The 18481-nt window shown below is 48.1% G+C and overlaps 1 protein-coding gene across 1 annotated transcript in view; it reads right to left on the bottom strand.

Annotated features, from left to right (window-relative positions):
* Positions 1 to 18481, bottom strand: part of LOC119461884 (hydroxylysine kinase) — a 435160-nt gene that overhangs the window by 127627 nt on the left and 289052 nt on the right. The window contains exon 5 of the mRNA XM_037723252.2: positions 10868 to 11001. Within this exon, the coding sequence (XP_037579180.1) occupies positions 10868 to 11001 (134 nt within the window). The remainder of the gene's footprint in view (positions 1 to 10867; positions 11002 to 18481) is intronic.

Below are 18481 nucleotides of genomic sequence, written 5' to 3'. Positions count from 1 at the left end.
GTATATTCACCTTTACGCCACGGACTTCATGCTGTGATGATGCACGGGTGGCCTCTTCTATCATAAAGTGATGCCGTTCTGGTTATGTAATGCCCCGGCTACATTTGAACGTATGATGGACGCTCTCCTTTACGGTGTTAAGTGGTCTATCTGCCTGTGCTATCAGCAATTTCGTCGAGCAGCCATGGCCAGTGGAATCCTGGAATGAGGACACCAACCACTCGACCTCAAGAGCAACGACCTCGATGGTCCAAATAAATGTTTTCTCTTTCTCTCTCTCTCGATGGTGTTTCACCAACTTTTGCCACGCACCTCGAGCGTCTTTCGTTTTCTATTTTTCGCAAGGCTGGGCTTCAGCTCAATTAATCAAAATGCCACTTCGGCCACCATCAACTTACTGTGCTCGGACACCTCGTCGATTATGGATTATGGATTTATGGCTACTATTTAAATACAATATTGTTAAGTAGGAAGACGCAGACGAGAAGCTATATACAAGTATATATACAAACAAATACGCAGCATATCCATGTCATGGCTGAATAAACGTATACTCGCCAAATGAAAAACAAAAAACAACAGATTGACGTTCCGGCGCCCAATAAGGGTGCCTTGTTCACAATGAGCGAATGCATAATGGTCCTAATTATATATGTGTCCCCTTGGACACAAACGATTTGTTGCCTCGACATTGTTCACCCATGCATTCTGATTGTGCTGGACTACTGACGCACGCAGAGCTGAGTTGAAAAGAGTGACGCAGGTCAGCAGTGGCTACCACGCAATAGCTACCCCGGCCGAAGGAAAGCGTGCAGCGGAACCCCCTCTCAGTACGTTGAGAACAAGGAAACGGACGTCTCTCTCCTATGCACGAGGCGTGAGCGAGTCAATGTGATGAACAAATCTGCCACGTCCCTTCAAGCAAGATAAAACAACAACTCGTCCGAGTCAAAGACCACCTCGAAAAAGAAAAATACCCCGGCGTTATCTACAAAATTACTTGCCAGGACTGCCAGGCGAAACGGGGAACTTTAAAAGAAGGTTACAGCAGCACCGCAATGATGTAGCCAAAACACACACGGTTTCCAGCGCCCTGGCAGAGCATCATGAAAAGACGGGACACGTATTAACTGGCATTCGGCTTCCATCATCGAAAGACAGAAGAAATTATCATTCCGATTGTTCCTTGAATCATTCTGCATACAATCTACTACTAACACGATAAACCGGACACGGGGACCCCTCCCTGAGTTGTACGCAAGCGCATTGCGTCTTCCGACGCATATATAATAAAGACCGTCATGCATTCGTTAATTGTGAACAAGGCACACGTTATTGGGCGCCGAAACGTCAATCTGTTGTTTTGTGTTTTTCAATTGACGAGTGTACGTTTATTCAGCCTTGTTCTTTCCTCGCCAGACGAGTTTTCGTCAAATCCTAGACTTCATATCCATGTCATCAATCATGTAATCGAATAATTAGCGGAGTACAATCAACCTCTCTATATGGCTTTCATAGATTATGAAAAGGCATTTGATTCAGTAGAGATACCAGCAGTCATGAGGCATTGCGGAATCAAGGAGTACAGGAGGCATACTTGAATATATTGACAAATATCTACAGGGATTCTACAGCTACCTTGGTTCTCCACAAGAAAAGTAGAAAGTTACCTATCAAGAAAGGGGTCAGGAAAGGAGACACAATCTCTCCAATGCTATTCACTGCATGCTTAGAAGAAGTATTCAAACTCTTAGACAGGGAAGGCTTAGGCGTGAGGATGAACGATGATGATGATGATGATATATGTTGTTTTCTGGCGCAAGGGCCAGCTATGGCCAAAGAGCGCCAAGGCGTGATGTACTGAGTGAGCAATGGTATGATCAATGACAGTGGGTAGGTGTAGGGTGGCTGTAAAGGGGCCTAAAATCCTGCGCACTAAAGGTGCGTAAAAGACAACATTAATAAGATCATGACAATGATGTGATAGGGGCGCAATGAATATAATATGGTATAAAAAAGCTGTGAGCGATACTAGGCACTACTGCCTCACAGAGACGCTTAGAAGCAAGAGCCTGGAGGAGAGTGCATTTCAATAATGCTGTCGCAGCAGCGTTCTCTGAAAGAGGACCCTGCTACGAATCTCTCGGGCGAAGAACTTGCAAAATGTCGATGTCGGTTAAAAAGGCTATAACTGATTCGTGCTGAAATACCGGGTCATTATGTAAAAACATCGCTGGGTGTAGGGGTATATTCTCTCTATAGGCTTGGACAAAGTGTTTCTTTCTTTCAGGTTCTAGTAGTGGACACTGTACTAGGATGTGAAGTACAGTAAGTACCTCCCCACATCTAGTACAGGTCGGGGGTTCGCCTCCAGACAACAAGTAATTGTGCGTGCCGTAGGTGTGTCCTATTCTGAGCCTACAGAATAGGACATCATTTCTTCTAGATTTCGTGGTGGATGGCCAGTTCCCTAAGCGAGGCTTAATTAAATGAAGTTTGTTTAGACTCTGGGCGTCCCACAAACGTTGCCAGTGGGCTCGAAGTCTCTTGCGTAGATATGGCATCATATCGGGAACAGGGACGGGCATGGATGTTTCCAGCTTTTGCGTCGATGGATGTGGCAATCTGGTCTGCCAGTACATTTCCCTCGATGTCTCGGTGTCCTGGCACCCAGCACACCACAACATGCTGCCCAGACGCATAAATATTACATAGTAATGAATAAAGCGATACTATTACAGGATTTTTGTGCCTTTTCAGAGATTTTAAAGCTTTTACTACGCTCAGCGAGTCTGTGTAGATGATTGCTTTTGGTATTTTCGATTCTTTGATATGTTTAAGAGCCGACAGTATTGCATAAGCCTCTGCTGTGAAAATGTTCGTTTGGGGGTGCAGGGTGTCGGCATCTGAAAATGATGGGCCAACCGCTGCATAAGAGACGCCGGCATGAGACTTTGATGCATCGGTGTAAAATTCCGGACAGGAGTATTTATGCTGCAGTTCGAGGAAATGCACTCGAATGTGTGCAACCTTGGCGTGCTTCGTATTATGTAAAAAGGACAAATCACAGTCGACAATCTGCCACTGCTACGGTGAGACCTGTATAGTGGGTGTCATTAGACGATGTTCAAAGAGTGGGACATCCATTTCCTCAGCCAGACTTCTCACACGCAACGAGAAGGGCTCTCTTACTGCAGGTCGGTTATGAAAGAGGTGGGAGCTGGACAAATCATTTACGGTGGAATATGAGGGATGTTCACTGTTTGCATTCACTCTAAGGAAATACATGAAAGCTGTGTAGGTCCTCTGCAGGTGGAGGGACCACTCATTGGATTCCACGTAAAGGCTTTCTACAGGGCTTGTCCTAAAGGCACCTGTAGACAAGCGAATACCTAGATGGTGGATGGGGTCCAGCATCTTCAACGCGGTTGGGGTGGCTGACTGATAAATTATGGCCCCGTAGTCTAGGCGTGTTCGTATGAGGCTTTTATACAAATTTAACAGACACTTTCTGTCACTACCCCATGTAGTGCGTGACAACACTTTTAAAATATTCATTGTTTTCATGCACTTGTTTTTTAGATGTTTTAGGTGTGGTATGAATGTTAGCTTTGTGTCAAGAATAATGCCTAAGAATTTATGTTCCGTTTTTACAGGTAGACGCTGTCCTTGCAGGTCAATGTCGGGGTCGGGGTACAGTCCTCTCTTTCTAGAAAAAAGGACGCAGGTGCTCTTTTGTGGATTTAGGCAGAATCCATTCTCGTCTGCCCATTTAGCCACCTTGTTCAGACCAAGTTGAACCTGCCGCTCACAGATTGCAAGGTTGCATGATTTAAATCCAATCTGTATATCATCGACGTACGTTGAGTAAAACATATTACGTGGGATGCCTAGACGCAAGGAATTCATTTTTATAATGAAGAGAGTGCAACTGAGCACCCCACCCTGTGGCACTCCAGTTTCCTGCACAAAAGGTCGTGATAATGCATTGCCAACTCGAACACGGAATGTGCGATTCACCAGATAACTTTCAATGACATTTAACATATTACCACGTACACCAAAGTGGGAGAGATCTCTCAGTATTCCAAACCGCCATGTGGTGTCGTAGGCCTTTTCCATGTCTAGGAATACAGATAAAAAGAATTGTTTGTGAACAAAAGCTTCACGTATCTGTGCCTCAATACGTATCAAATGGTCAGTGGTGGATCGACCCTCGCGAAAACCGCACTGGTATGGGTCAAGCAGCTTGTTTGATTCTAGGAAATGTATCAGACGACGGTTTATCATTTTCTCGAAAGCTTTGCAGAGGCAGCTTGTTAGAGCTATGGGCCGGTAACTGGATACGGACGATGGATCCTTGCCCTGCTTCAGGATAGGAATCACTATGGCCTCTTTCCAGGCAGAGGGGATCTCGCCGGAGGTCCATATAGAGTTATAGAGACAGAGAAGGGTTTTCTTAGTTTCAGAGGGTAGGTTTTTCAACATGTCATATAGTATACGGTCAGGTCCTGGGGCAGATTGGTTGCAACAGGTGAGTGATGCATGCAGCTCTGCTAGGGAGAAAGGTAGGTTATATGGCTCGTTTCCGGTGCTCTTTCGGTCCAGTTTTTGTTTTTCTATTGCTGATTTGTATCTTTTAAACGCTGGAGAATAGTGTGATGAACTGGAAACATGTTCAAAATGTGCACCCAGATGGTTCGCTTGGTCCTCCAGGCTGTCTCCCTGTCTGTCTACCAGGGGAGGCGGATGTGTTTGTCGTCCTCTTACTCTATTCACCCTGTTCCAAACCTTGGCCTCATCCGTGTACGAGTTGATACTTGATAAAAATGTTTGCCAGCTGTCTCTCCTGGCTTGTCTGCGTGTTCTCCTACCTTGGGACTTGATTTTCTTGAAACTGACAAGGTTTTCAGCAGTAGGATAATTGCGAAGCTGCCTCCATGCTCTGTTCTGCTGCCTACGCGCGTTCCGGCATTGTTCATTCCACCACGGAACACGGCGTTTGCTAGAAAGGCCACTTGTTTGGGGAATACACTTAGAAGCTGCATCTATTATGAAATTTGTAAAATACTCGATGGCACCGTCAATTCCGAGCGATGAAATGTCAGCCCACGAGAGCTTACTGGTAAGTGTTTGGAATTTTTTCCAGTCCGCTGCATTGACCTTCCACCGGGGAGCATGTGGTGGAGATTCGTATTGTCTTGGCGCTCTCAGCAGTATTGGGAAATGGTCGCTCCCGTAAGGGTTTTTTATAACTTCCCATTCAAGTTCAGGTAATATGGATGGAGAAGCTATGCTGAGGTCTATAGAGGAAAAGGTTTTGTTTGCAAGACAATAATATGTCGGTTCTTTTTTGTTAAGCAGACAAGCACCGGATGAGAAAAGAAAATCTTGAATTAGACGGCCTCGCGCATCGATGCGAGCATCGCCCCACAGACTGTTGTGTGCATTGAGATCGCCAAGAACAAGATAGGGCTCTGGCAATTCGTCTATCAAGGACTGAAATTCGTGTTTGTGTAAGCGGTAATGTGGGCGTATGTATAGCGAGCAAATGGTGATGAGTTTGTTAAGGAGAACCAGTCGAACTGCCACTGCTTCAAGGGGTGTTTGCAGCTGCAAACGTTGACATGCTATGCTTTTGTGAGTCATGATGGCAACACCGCCTGATGATGCGAGACCATCATCGCGATCTTTACGAAACGTAACATACTGTCGAAGAAAGTTTGTATGTGTCGATTTTAAATGAGTTTCCTGTACACACAGCACTTTTGGATTGTGTTCGTGGAGAAGTTCTTGCACATCATCGAGGTTCCTAAGAAGGCCTCTGATGTTCCATTGTATAATTTGTGTGGCCATACTGAAAGTAAATGGGTGCTGTGTGTACTAAAAACAAAAAGGAAGTGTTGCATTAGATTACAGAGCCCTTTCCAGGCCCTGTAACGCGGGATTTGTCTTTTCTGAAGCGGTCGAGGGAACCTCGCCGCTCCTTAGGCGCTTGGTGCGCCGTCGGGGTGGGTGTGGTGTCCATTGCCTCTTGTGAGGCGCCGGACACGCGCTCTTGCGAGCGAGAAGTTTCACGAGAAAGTCTCGCCGCGAAGGACGAGACATTTGCGCCCACCAGCCCGGATGTCGATGGGGCTGCCTTTGGGCCTGAGCTGCGCCGGCTGTTGCCAGCACCAGCAGGGGCCGGTGAGGGTGAGGCAGCCTTGACTGCACCCACCGTGGGAGCTGCTGGCGGGCCTGCGGGTTCGCTACGCGAAGCGCAGGCTGCCACCGAGGACTGTTGTGGTGCCGGCAACCCTAGGGTAACCGGGCCTGTTCGCTGGTTGGGTGGAGTAGACTTAGCTCCTTCCACCCTGGGGGCAGGAGCCACAAGCGACAGCTCGCTGCGCGCGAGCTGGGCAGGTGGCAGTAGCCGCTGCGACGCTGCCCCTTGACGCGCCGCATCAGCATATGTGGTAGTGTGGAATGGTGAGCACCTTTTGCGTGCTTCCCTGAACGATATGTTCTCGCGCACTTTGAGAGTGATAATTTCTTTTTCTTTTTTCCAGTTAGGACAGGATCTGGAGTAAGCTGGATGTTCACCATCACAGTTTACACAGTGTGGTGTCGCTTCGCAGTTATCTGAGGCGTGACCTTGGACTCCACATTTCGCGCATGTAAGTCTACCACGACAGCTCTGCGAGCCGTGGCCAAATCTTTGACATTGGAAACATCGTCTTGGATTAGGTATGTATGGTCTGACAGCTATCTTAGTGTATCCGGTTTCTATTGTTTGTGGCAGATCGCAAGTGGCAAAGGTCAGGATCAGGTGTTTTGTAGGAATTTCTTTATTGTCTCGTCGGATAATGATACGCTGTACGTTGGTTACATTTTGCTCTTTCCAGCCCTCCAATAGTTCGGTTTCGGACAAGTCAATGAGATCTGCATCAGAGACTACTCCGCGTGCTGTATTCATAGAACGGTGAGGTGAAACGGTAACAGGAATGTCTCCAAATGCCACAAGCTTGTTGAGTTTATTGTGCTGCTCTTTATCACGGATCTCAAGCAGGAGGTCCCCGCTCGCCATTTTGGTGACTTTGTAACCTGGGCCAAGGGCGTCAGTCAAGCCTTTTGCGACTAGAAAAGGGGATACGGTTCTTGCTGGTTTTTCGGTCTTCTCACTGTGAACTACTTGGTAACGGGGGAAGATTTCTCTTGGTCTGAATAAGCTTAATAGTTCTTCGGTGCGTCCCCTCTTGTGAGGGTGACGATCAAGTAAACGGGGAAATGCAGGCGTTCCCATACTGGTTTGGTTTATTTCGGCGGCAATGGCGGCCACCCACCACGGAGCCCAACTAGGGGACGCTGCAGCACTTAACGCGTAAGGCTGCAGGCGCCAACCGTACATTGCCACTATAACCTAATATATTATACCCAAGGGAGGGCACATACACAAGGTTAACCCAAGCCGCCTGTGAAAATTAGGAAGTGACGGAAAAGAAGAGATGATAGGAGAGTAAAAGAAAGGAGATAGGAAAGCAAAAGGTTGGAGAGGGGGACAGGAAAAGGCGACCACCGGTTTCCCCCGGGTGGGTCAGTCCGGGGGTGCCGTCTACGTGAAGCAGAGGCCAAAGAGGTGTGTGGCCTCCGCCGAGGGGCCGTAGAGGTCCAAACACTCGGCATCGGCTCAACCCCCAGGATCCCCTTTTCCCCGGACACGGCTAAGCCGCGCACGGCTACACGCGGGAGGGTCCAACCCTCATGTGCTCGGGTACGTGGTGTCGCAACGCACCAAACGCCTGCTTACGCAGACGCCCCTGCGGGGGTGAGGATGAACGTAAAATATCCCAGTAACCTTCGGTTTGCCGCTGACATTGTCCTATTCAGCAACAATAGGGACGAATTACAACAAATTATTGATGACCTTAACCGAGAAATTGCAAGAGTGGGGTTGCAGAGTAATATGCAGAAGACAAAGGTAATGTTCAATAGCCTGGTAAGGAAACAAGAATTGAGGATCGCCAGTCAGCCTCTAGAGTCTGTAAAGGAGAACGTTTATCTTGGTCAGTTACTCACAAGGGACCCTGATCCTGAGAAAGAAATTTACAGAAGAATAAAATCGGGTAGGAGTGCATACGGCAGGCATTACCAAATCCTGATTGGAAGCTTACCACTGTCGTTGAGAAGAAAAGTGTACAATCATTGCACTCTAGCGGTGCTAACATATGGGGCAGAAACTTGGAGGTTAACAAAGAAGCTCGTGAACACGTTAAGGACAGCACAAAGAGCGATGGAACAAAAAATGTTAGGCCTAACCTTAAGAGACACGAAGAGAGCGGTGTGAATCAGAGAGCAAACACGGATAACCGATATGCTAGTTGGCATTAAGAGGAAAAAATGGAGCTGAGCAGGCCATGTAATGCGTAGGATGGATAAGCGGTGGACCATTAGAGTTACATAATGGATACCAAGCCAAGGGAAGCGCAGTCGAGGATGGCAGAAAACTAGGTGGGGTGATGAAGTTCGGAAATTTTCAGGCGCAAGCTGGAATCAGCTAGCGCAAGACGGGTAACTGGAGATCGCAGGGACAGGCCTTTGTCCTGCAGTGGACATGAATACAGGCTGATGATGAAATGATGAAACGCCGCACTTGGCCAAGCGGCAGCAGCCCGCACTAGCCTCTAATCGTCGTCGTCTTCACACTGCTCGCCTCTTCGTCATCGTAAATGCTGGTCCGTAGCACTACGCCCAGCGGCAAAAGCGCCGTCCCGGAGCGACTAAAGGCCGGACTCGGAAGCAATGTAGTAGGCCTTCAGCCTACTGACGTGCACGACATCACTGGATGCCAGAGTCAAGGGAGAGGTCGAACTGACAGGAGCAATTTCGTACGTCACCTGGCGTAGCACGCGGTAGGGCGAAAGGAGCTTCTCTGAAAGTCCGACGTGACGAGAGGGCGACCACAGGAGCATGAGTGCACCAGTAGAAAACTTTGAGTCATGGTGGCGGGCGTTGTACAGACGCTGCTGAGTGGTTTGCGAGGCCGTTAGTCGAGTACGGACAAGGTGGCGTGCATGGTCGGCGAGGGCGATGGCGTCGCGCGCATACTCGCTTGTTGAGGTTGCAGCAGGAGGAAGTGTAGTGTCAAGGGGCAAAGTCGGTTCGCGGCCGTACAGTAGATAAAATGGATACAATCAGGCGGTGTCGTGCCGGGGAAGAATTATACGCAAATGTGACGTAAGGAAGGACAATGTCCAAGTCGTGGTGGTCCTTGGGAATGTACATGGATAGCATATCTGTGAGGGTACGGTTTAACCGCTCCGTCAGTCCATTGGTTTGAAGATGGTATGAGGTAGTCAGCTTGTGTTGAGTAGAGCAGGAACGCACAATGTCGGCGATCACTTTCGACAGAAAGTTACAACCACGGTCAGTAAGTAGCTGTCTCGGGGCGCCATGAAGCAAGATAATGTCACGCAAGAGAAAGTATGCGACGTCAGTGGCACAACTGGTCGCGAGAGCCGCGTGATGGCGTATTGGGTGGCGTAATCAGTTGCAACGGCTACCCACTTGTTCCCAGAGGATGATGTGGGACAGGGGGGAGGTCTAATCCTACACGAAATAAAGGTTCCACTGGCACGGTGATCGGCTGGAGATGACCGGCAGGTAACACCGGAGGCGTTTTCCGACGCTGGCAGGGATTACAGGCAGCAACATAGCGGCGGACGGAGCGAGCGAGACTGGGCCAATAGAAGCGGCGGCGGACGCGGTCGTACGTGCGAGTTAACCCAAGATGTCCTGCCGTGGGTGTGTCATGGAGCTCAAAAAAGAGCACAGTCCGTCGTAGATGTTTGGCCACGTCAAGAATAAGATCAGATCCGCCAGGGAGAAAGTTCCTTCGGTACAGAATACCGCACATATATGGTGCTTCATGTGTTACTCCATGCAGCCATACTGTACCTAAGGGGGTGAGGTTGCCTCAAGCCGCGTCTCGGCGGCTTTTTTCCCTCATACACCTCCATTTACCACTCCTTTGTACACATGTGTGTGTGTAAATGAAAATCAATCAATCAATCAATCAATTCTTGCGGTGTCTGCCCCGATCCTGAGAACGTTCGCGCTGTCAAGAATTTCCCCGTGGCGACCTGCGCCAACGACGTTCGAAGCTTTGCGGGCTTCTGCTCCTGCTTCCGCCGGTTCGTACGCAATTTAGCTAGCGTTGCGCGCCCTCTCAAAGAACTTCTCAAGAAAGACGGAGTTTTTGTCTGCGGTCCGGAACAAGCTACTGCGTTCGCTGAGCTTACCGTGCGGCTCACTTCTACACCAGTTCTAGCCCATTTTGACGTGACCGCTCCAACCGAAGTTCGAACTGATGCCAGCGGTAATGGAATCGGCGCTGTTTTGGCTGCAGTGCCAGCAAGGTTGCGACCGTGTTATTGCGTACGCTGCCTTTTTCCTCGTAACAGTATTTAAAGAGCTGCGTGGAGTGGCACTTTGCTTAGGCATAATAAGACCACTTTCAGCGGACTTACTGAGTGAATCTTTTTTTGTGAACCTGTACCAACTGGCCCAAAAACTCACTTTGCCAATACCTAACTGTTTTTGCAATATCTTTATTGGAACATATAAACACATCCTTTAACGAACAGTGTGTGCCAAGTTTTTTGAAAATTCTTGAGTCTGATAAAAATGTCATGCTAAGAAACACTGTGATGACCCATGGCGTAACGTCGCTCCCATGGAAGGCGCTAAAGTCAAAGGCCAGAACTGCAGCCCCTAAGCTCTATTATTCCGTAGGTGCGTTGTCTGAATATCCCGTCCGGTAACGGAGCAAAAGCTGCTGAAGAACGGACGCTGTGTGTCGTCAAGGTAAACAGAGGCACCTACGCACCTGGATTGCTCGGTGTATTCTTCCAAGGAGGTCACCCCAGGAGATGCACAAGTGGTCGTTGACTTTCCTACGGTTCAGCGTGCGCCCAGGCACGAAGGTGAAGAGCCGCACGGCGCACTCCTTCACAAAAGTACCTGCGAGTATGCCGTTAAGGTCGGCTCATTTTTTTTAAAGAAATGCTAATCAACTATGACTCTTTGCCAGAAACCGCCAGTTTAGATCCCTCTATGCTTCGGCCACTTAACCTGAATGTTTCACGTCTTTTAACACTGCCCCCGGCAAATATGTCAGCGTGCTCACTCATGAGCAAATGTCCTCATTTTTTTCCTCCCTCGCCCTCACGACCCTCAAGTACCCTCCCTCCCCCTCGTCCTCACCTATAGAAATTGTCCGCCCTCCATCGCCCTCACGCTGAAAAGTCAACCAGCCCTTACATTTTCTATAATTTCAAATGAACCATCTGCTCGACCCGCAAGCTAAGATTACAATATTGATTGTCTGGTGTCATTCCTATTGTCAAAGCGTGCAACACTGCTTTTTTTTTTTTAGGCGCTTCAAATAAACGGACTGGCCTCACTAACAAATTATATTTTTTGCTTAGAGCTCACTCGGACTCAGACTCACTCACTATTGGGGGCGAGGCAGTCGCCATCTGTCGGAAACGCCTCGCTTGCGTAGTATAAGAGATAACGCGGCGCGCTCCTCATAGGTTTGGCTGCCAGCACTCAATAAAAATATTTAAAAAAACACGCAGGAGCCCTCCTGGCATTTCTGTAAGTACTCTCCGAACGAAGGAAGTTTCTTACTCTCAACTGATAGCGCAGAATAGTTTACAGGCGCTATCTCTTTACTGAATACGTACAGTGAACGCCTGTTGCGCGCGGTCGTCGCGATGGAATTCCCCTAACCAGCTTCTTGCTTGAAAGGTAGGCTATAGGTAGGCACGCGCTGAGGGCAGACTATGTGAAATATGTTCTTACAGTGGGCTGTCTGTATAACCAAATGGAGCATAGCAGAATGAAACCTATATGCAGCGATCGCACGGGTTCGCAGCGACTGACTGCGCGTCTGCATGCATGTCCGTACACATTGTTTAGCTTTCGCGGCGAGCGCGATTTCGCACCGTGCCGTGAACGTTAGGGCACACCATATGAACATTTGACCGTACACAAGCAACCACTGTTGGGTGGACGCTATCGGAGCTATTCAAAAAAAATAATAATTTCGTTATAACTAGTGGCTTCGACGCTATACGGCGACTCGTGATGTGCCATCGCGGCGATTCAATCACCTTTTTTTCTTCTAAATTCTTGGATGTTTCAATATCATTATTTCTCAAGTTGCGTCACACTGCATGTTTATCGGTCTTCTCGGCGAAGAATTTCCCGCTGCTTCTTTTTGTCAATTCAGTATACATTAATTGTTTGGGGCTAACACAAACTTGACCATATGCGATGCTTTTTTTTTTTTAATGTGCTTCGTACCGTTGCCTTTCAATTCTGGTGAACATGCCAGTATCTAGCATAAACAAGTTCATAGACCAAATCTTCATAACATTAACCGGGCAGAGCGCGCGGGCGAGCTTCTCCGTGCGCGCAATCTGCTACTCACCGAATCCCCAACGCCGTAGCAGAAATACTCCTCGCGGAAGTGCTTGCTACACACCCGAGTTGTAGTCGATAGCTCCTTGCCGGTTCTAAGTTTCGCAATACTGAGCCCTGGTGTACCCCAGGGCTCAGTATTGGGGCCAACGTTGTTCTTAATTTTTATCAACGATATTCACATTGGTATTAATTCAAAAATTCGTCTATTTGCTGACGATTGCGTTATTTACCATGTTGTTACTGACTATAGCAATTGTGAAGAATTAGATAATGACTTGCGGAAATTAAGTGAGTGGTGCCGTGATTGGCAGATGAATATTAATACCAAGAAAACAAAACTAATGCGGTTTACTACTTGTAATAACTTTGTGTCGCACACTTATACAATCAATAATGAGGCAATTGAACCAGTTGAGTCATTTAAGTATTTAGGTGTTCATTTAACTTTTAATCTGACCTGGAACACACATATTGACTGGGTAATTGGAAAATCAAATCGGACTCTTGGCTTTCTACGACGCACACTGCGCCAAGCTAATAAGGACACAAGACTTCTTGCCTACAAATCAATAGTTCGATCCAAACTTGAGTATTGTTCAGTTATTTGGAACCCTCATCAAGCATACCTCACGAAGAGGCTAGAATCATTCCAAACAAAGCTGCTAGGTTCATCGTGTCGGATTACTCTTCCTATTCAAGTGTATCTAAAATCAAAGACAGCCTTGACCTTGCAACACTAGAAAGAAGACGGAAGGCGTCTCGTTTAATATTCTTTCATAAGATATATCACAACCCTACACCTTACACTGCCACAATAATAACAACGCCAGTTGCAATGTTTCCACGCTTGGACCACTCTTTTAAAGTTCGTCAACCATTTGCCCGCACCGACCTACTTCGTTGTTCCTTTCTGCATTTGGCAATCCAGGAGTGGAATCAGTTGCCGAGATCAGTAGCTGAAGAAGAAAATGCCGATAAATTTTCAGAAGCACTAAATCAATTCTTATCGCTTACCAAAAGCCATTGACATAACCACAAAGATGTTCGGTAGTTTTGACACGTGCGAATGGCATGTCTTCTAACTTTCATTACGGTGTGTTTCAGTTATTGTGTCATGATGTATCAAATAAATCATCGCACGCTTCAGTATCTACATGTCGAAATTGCTGTATTGCTTTCTGTAAATATTTCCGTTTTTCGTTTGCATATTCCCACCTTATTGGACGAATTCTATGTATACTTTATTATGCAAGAGCGTTTATGCAAGTGTTATTAGCACCGCTATATTCTTTGTTGTGTGCATCTAACTTTTATTATTCATTGTACTAAAAATGTCTCCCCCCCCCCCCCCTATGTAATGCCCGATGGGCCTTTAGGGTAAATAAAAATGAAAAAAAAATGAAAATGAATCTAAGCTACACTATTGGCCTGGGGGTACGTGTGAAGGCTGACACCCGGCTGCGTTGCGTGCGCGTGTGGTACCGAGCCAACCATGTCGGACGCCTTCACAGGCAGCCACTAGTGCTTTCAAGTGCTGTCAACCCGACACATCCCCACTTGATCAAAACCGTAGCGCAGGTGGGACTAAACTTTCGTTTTCAGCTCGCTTCGGCGCTTCCGAGGCAGATGACGCGGCCGCTGCGACCACGTGTTCCCTCACAACACGTCAAACCGACGGTGGCGCCAGCTTTTGCAGTGGTCGAGTTCGCCCCCAATACTCAGACATACTCACTGGGGCTCGAACTCAGCGAAATTCTACTCAGCCGGGTTCACTCGGGCTCACTCAATCAGACCTAGAAAAGTCTTCTTGGCCCACAGAATTTCACGAGCTCAGACTTTCTCTTGAATTGAACATGTCTATGTCAAAAATACCTTCATAACAGGTATTTCCTCATATGAGGAATGCAGAAGGATTAAAAAGAGTTAAAAGAGTTAAAAAAAATGGAAATGTGTACAATTGTGAGAATACGTCTCGACTTGCCCGTAAACTTCTGTTTAGAACAAAGGATTGGGCAAGGAGCGCTGTATATGCGTTTGTCTGGCATACGAATGGTAAGGTGTCGGTGCGAAAGAAAAATGCTGAACGTGTTGTGGTTATCCGAAGTGAGCGCGATTTGGAGGACTTGAAGTAAACTGTGAAGCTCCTCCTCAATTTTCTTGCGCTTTTTAAGCACTATAATTAACAACGATGATTCGACCCGATGTCTGTACTTTCCGTCAGCTGTTAGTAGCGCAGCTGTCGACATGATGGGACTCAGTCATAATGTCTGCTGTGATGATAATTATGACTCGTTTATTGCATATTATGGTGATACAACTCATAAAAAAGTCACAGGTCTGCGCGGCACACGCAGCACAATCACAGCGTAAGCTGGTTGAGCTGCGCAAGAGTAGCTCCAATTTCGGCACCACGCACAGCGAGGTCTTCGCGCCAAAGTGTCTTCGCCTCGAGTTTGACGAGAACGATCTGAACTGCCCGCCCGGCGTCGGCGTGAACGGCGAGCTGCGGCTTGTAATTCTCGCTGCACAGCAGTCTGCTGAGCCCGATGATGCCTGGTTGTAGCCGCGCACGTAGCTCTACGATTCGCTTCTTCAGCAGCGGTTCGTACCTTGTGAGGAGAAGCCATAACATGTACCGAAGATGCGGCCAGGATACGTGGCGTACATCTAACATCGGGATAGCGTTGATTGCGCGCCTCGTCTGAATCGCATCACGTCTGAATCGCATCTCGTCGCACGCGGCGGTTGCAGGCACGTTTACTAGATGGCGCCACCATACTGATGGAGGCTCGGTTCGTCTGCGCCTGCGCTCCCGCATATAGGGCGCGTATAAAGTAAATTTTTCATCTACCGGGTAGCAAGCGCTTGCGTGGCTCAGTGGTAAAGTATCCCGCTCCCACGCAGCGGGCCTGAGTTCGATCCCGGCGCAGAGCGGGTACTTTTTTCGTATTTCCGGCGATAGCGGGTTCGTTTGGAGGCGGCGGCATCATCGAGAGCAGAAACAGCTAATGGAAAGAGCCCATAACAGCTTAAGCTGTAAAATGGATATCCGTGTTTCACTTGAACGCACGAATTATGAGACATACTGCAATAGGCGCCTGAGAACATCAAATGGAAATTTAAGATGTTAGGTCTCAGAAATGTGGCTCACTAGTCCAACACAATTTGAAGGATATGCGTATGAAGGACTAATAAGCAACTGCTGTCGTGGTGGCAGCCTTGCCATCTATGTCAAAATGTGTTTTTTTATTTACTGATTTATTTATTTGTTTACATTACCCCTAAGGGCCCCCATGAGAGGGTATTACATAGAGGGGGGGGGGGAGCCGACACAAACGCGTACAGCACTAGCGCTCGAAATGCAACTAGTGGAAACATGAAGTATAACTCAAGCATGAAATATACAGAAGAAATAAACACACACAAGGAACATAAAACAAATAGATATGAATAGGGGGGATATGCACTAATTTGTGAAGTCGCAAGCAGCTTTATACACAATATGTTAATATGTACATATAGCAATAAGTAATAACTAATCAGCTACCACTAACAGTTTTCTTGCAACAAGGTTTGGAAAGATGGTACTTCAGTAGCTATGCGTGATGGCTATTCCATTATTGTGCGAGGAATATACGATCTTGCGTAAAGCGATGAGCGGCAAGTTATGCGTTTCACTTTGTTAGTGCGGTCACGGCGCGGGAAGACTGCAGGGGGCGGCGAAAAGAAGTGAAATGCAGTTTATGAAATAAGGTTGCGTGAGCAAAGCGGCGTCGACGCGATAGAGTGGTTCCAACTCGGCACGTTGTTTTAATGATGTGACGCTGGGGAAGCGTGAATAATCGGAAAAGATGACGCGAACAGCACGGTTTTGCCGTGCATTCAATGTTATTGATAATGTATGCTTGAACGGGATCCCATATGGCGGAAGCATATACAAATTTTGGGCGGATCAGCGTGATGTAAGCAAGTTTTCTTAAGTGTGAAGGTGCGTGCTTGAGGTTACGTTTAAGAATACCGAATGCTCGGTTAGCTGATGCTAAGACGGTGTTAATATGGTAATGCCAAGTTAAATCAGACTGAAGATGAACGCCAAGATACTTGTAAGTTGGCGCAAGTTCAATGCTAGCATTATTGAGAAAGTAGGTGGTAGGAAGTCGGGTGGAATGGTTGGTAAATTACATTAGCTTTGTTTTAGACGTATTTAAAGACATTAGCCGCGAGGAGCACCAAGCAGTCACCGCATCAAGATCAGTTTGTAGGGAAAGGAGGCCAGCGTAATATATATATATTGTGAGACGTCGGCCGATGCGATGCCTTTATTTCCGAGCAGCCGCCCGAGGCAGAGACCAAGCACCGCACGAGACAAAAGATGATGATGAGTCGTATGTACAAATGACGACGACGATATGCACAAATAGCGCTCACACAAGATGATGAGTCGTATGTACAGATGACGACGACGATATGCACAAAATGCGCTCACACTAACTTCCCCCATTCAGGAAAGCGGTCAGCAAGACCGCAAGCTAGAAAGGGTAGATACGGCGAATATAAGGTTTCAGGCGAGAGACGTGAACGATTTCCGTAGAGCGGCGGCGGCGGTCAGTAGCTGAGCTGACAGGAGTGACGCGGTAGTTAACGGCCGAAGTTCTTTGCAAAACGGTGTAGGGGCCGAGATATCTCTGGAGAAACTTTTCACAGAGGCCCGGTGCGCGAACAGGTGTCCACAAAAGAACTTCGTCGCCTGGGCGGAACGAAGCAACGCGACGCGTCCCATCATAACGAATTTTCCTTTTGTCCTGAATGGTAGCGGTGTTGGCGCGGGCAATTTCACGGCAGCGGGCGATGCGAGCAGCAAATTCTTCAGGAAGAGACGCGGATGGAGCCGCAGGTGCTGAAAGGAGCGTAGTGTCCAAGACGAAAGACGGCGCACGACCGTACACAAGGAAGAAGGGACTGTAATTGGTTGTACGTTGGACGGCAGTATTGTACGCAAACGTGACGAAAGGTAGGATGGTGTCCCAGTTGGTGTGATCGGGTCGAACATACATTGACATCATGTCGGACAAAGTTCGATGAAAACGCTCGGTAAGGCCATTTGTTTGCGGATGGTACGCTGATGTGGTCTTATGGGTGGTGTCAGAGGCCTGGAGGACTTCACGAAGAACATGCGAAAGAAACATCTTGCCACGGTCACTCAGCAGGACCCGAGGTGCGCCGTGGCGCAAAATGATAGCGTGCACGAAAAAGTCGGCGACTTCGGAGGCAGTACCAGAGCGGAGAGCAGCTGTCTCCGCGTACCGCGTGAGATGATCCACTGCGGTAACGATCCAGCGGTGACCAGCGGGCGTGAGTGGGAGGGGTCCGTACAAGTCTATGCCCACAATTTCGAAGGGGGTGGACGGGCATGGTAGAGGCTGCAGAGGACCGGCTGGAAGGGATGTCGAGCGTTTTCTGTGTTGGCATGACGCGCAGGAGCTAACGTATTTGGCGACAGAGACGGAAAGACCCGGCCAGAAACAACGCGTTTTGATGCGGTCGTAGGTCTTAAGAAAGCCCAAGTGGCCAGCCGTCGCGTCGTCGTGAAATGCTTCTAATACTTGGAGTCGAAGTGAGCGAGGTATGACTGGTACCCACCGGTTACCGGAAGGATGGTAGATTAATCGAAATAACGCTCCACCCTGTAGTTTAAAACGTGAAAGTTGTCGTCTTAAGCGACTGTTGGGGGGTCGTGCCAAGCCAGTAAGTCGGTCGATCAGCGTTCGGCAGTATGGGTCAGTACGCTGGAGTGAGACGAGGTCAGTGGACGGAAGAAAGTCAACGGAGGCAACCGCCTGTCCCGGGCTACTGGACGTGTGCTGAGACGTGTGGCTAGATGGGGACGTGCAGACCGAAGGTGAAGCATGGGCGTTTGGAGACAGCGGGCAGCGTGACAAAGCGTCGGCATCTTGATGTTGTTTGCCGGACCTATACGTGACAGTAAAGTCATATTCCTGCAAGCGCAGTA

This window comes from Dermacentor silvarum, chromosome 8, assembly GCF_013339745.2.
Source record: "Dermacentor silvarum isolate Dsil-2018 chromosome 8, BIME_Dsil_1.4, whole genome shotgun sequence".
In the NCBI taxonomy this organism is placed as follows: Eukaryota; Metazoa; Arthropoda; class Arachnida; order Ixodida; family Ixodidae; genus Dermacentor; species Dermacentor silvarum.
This window is presented reverse-complemented; position numbering and strand designations above follow the sequence as displayed.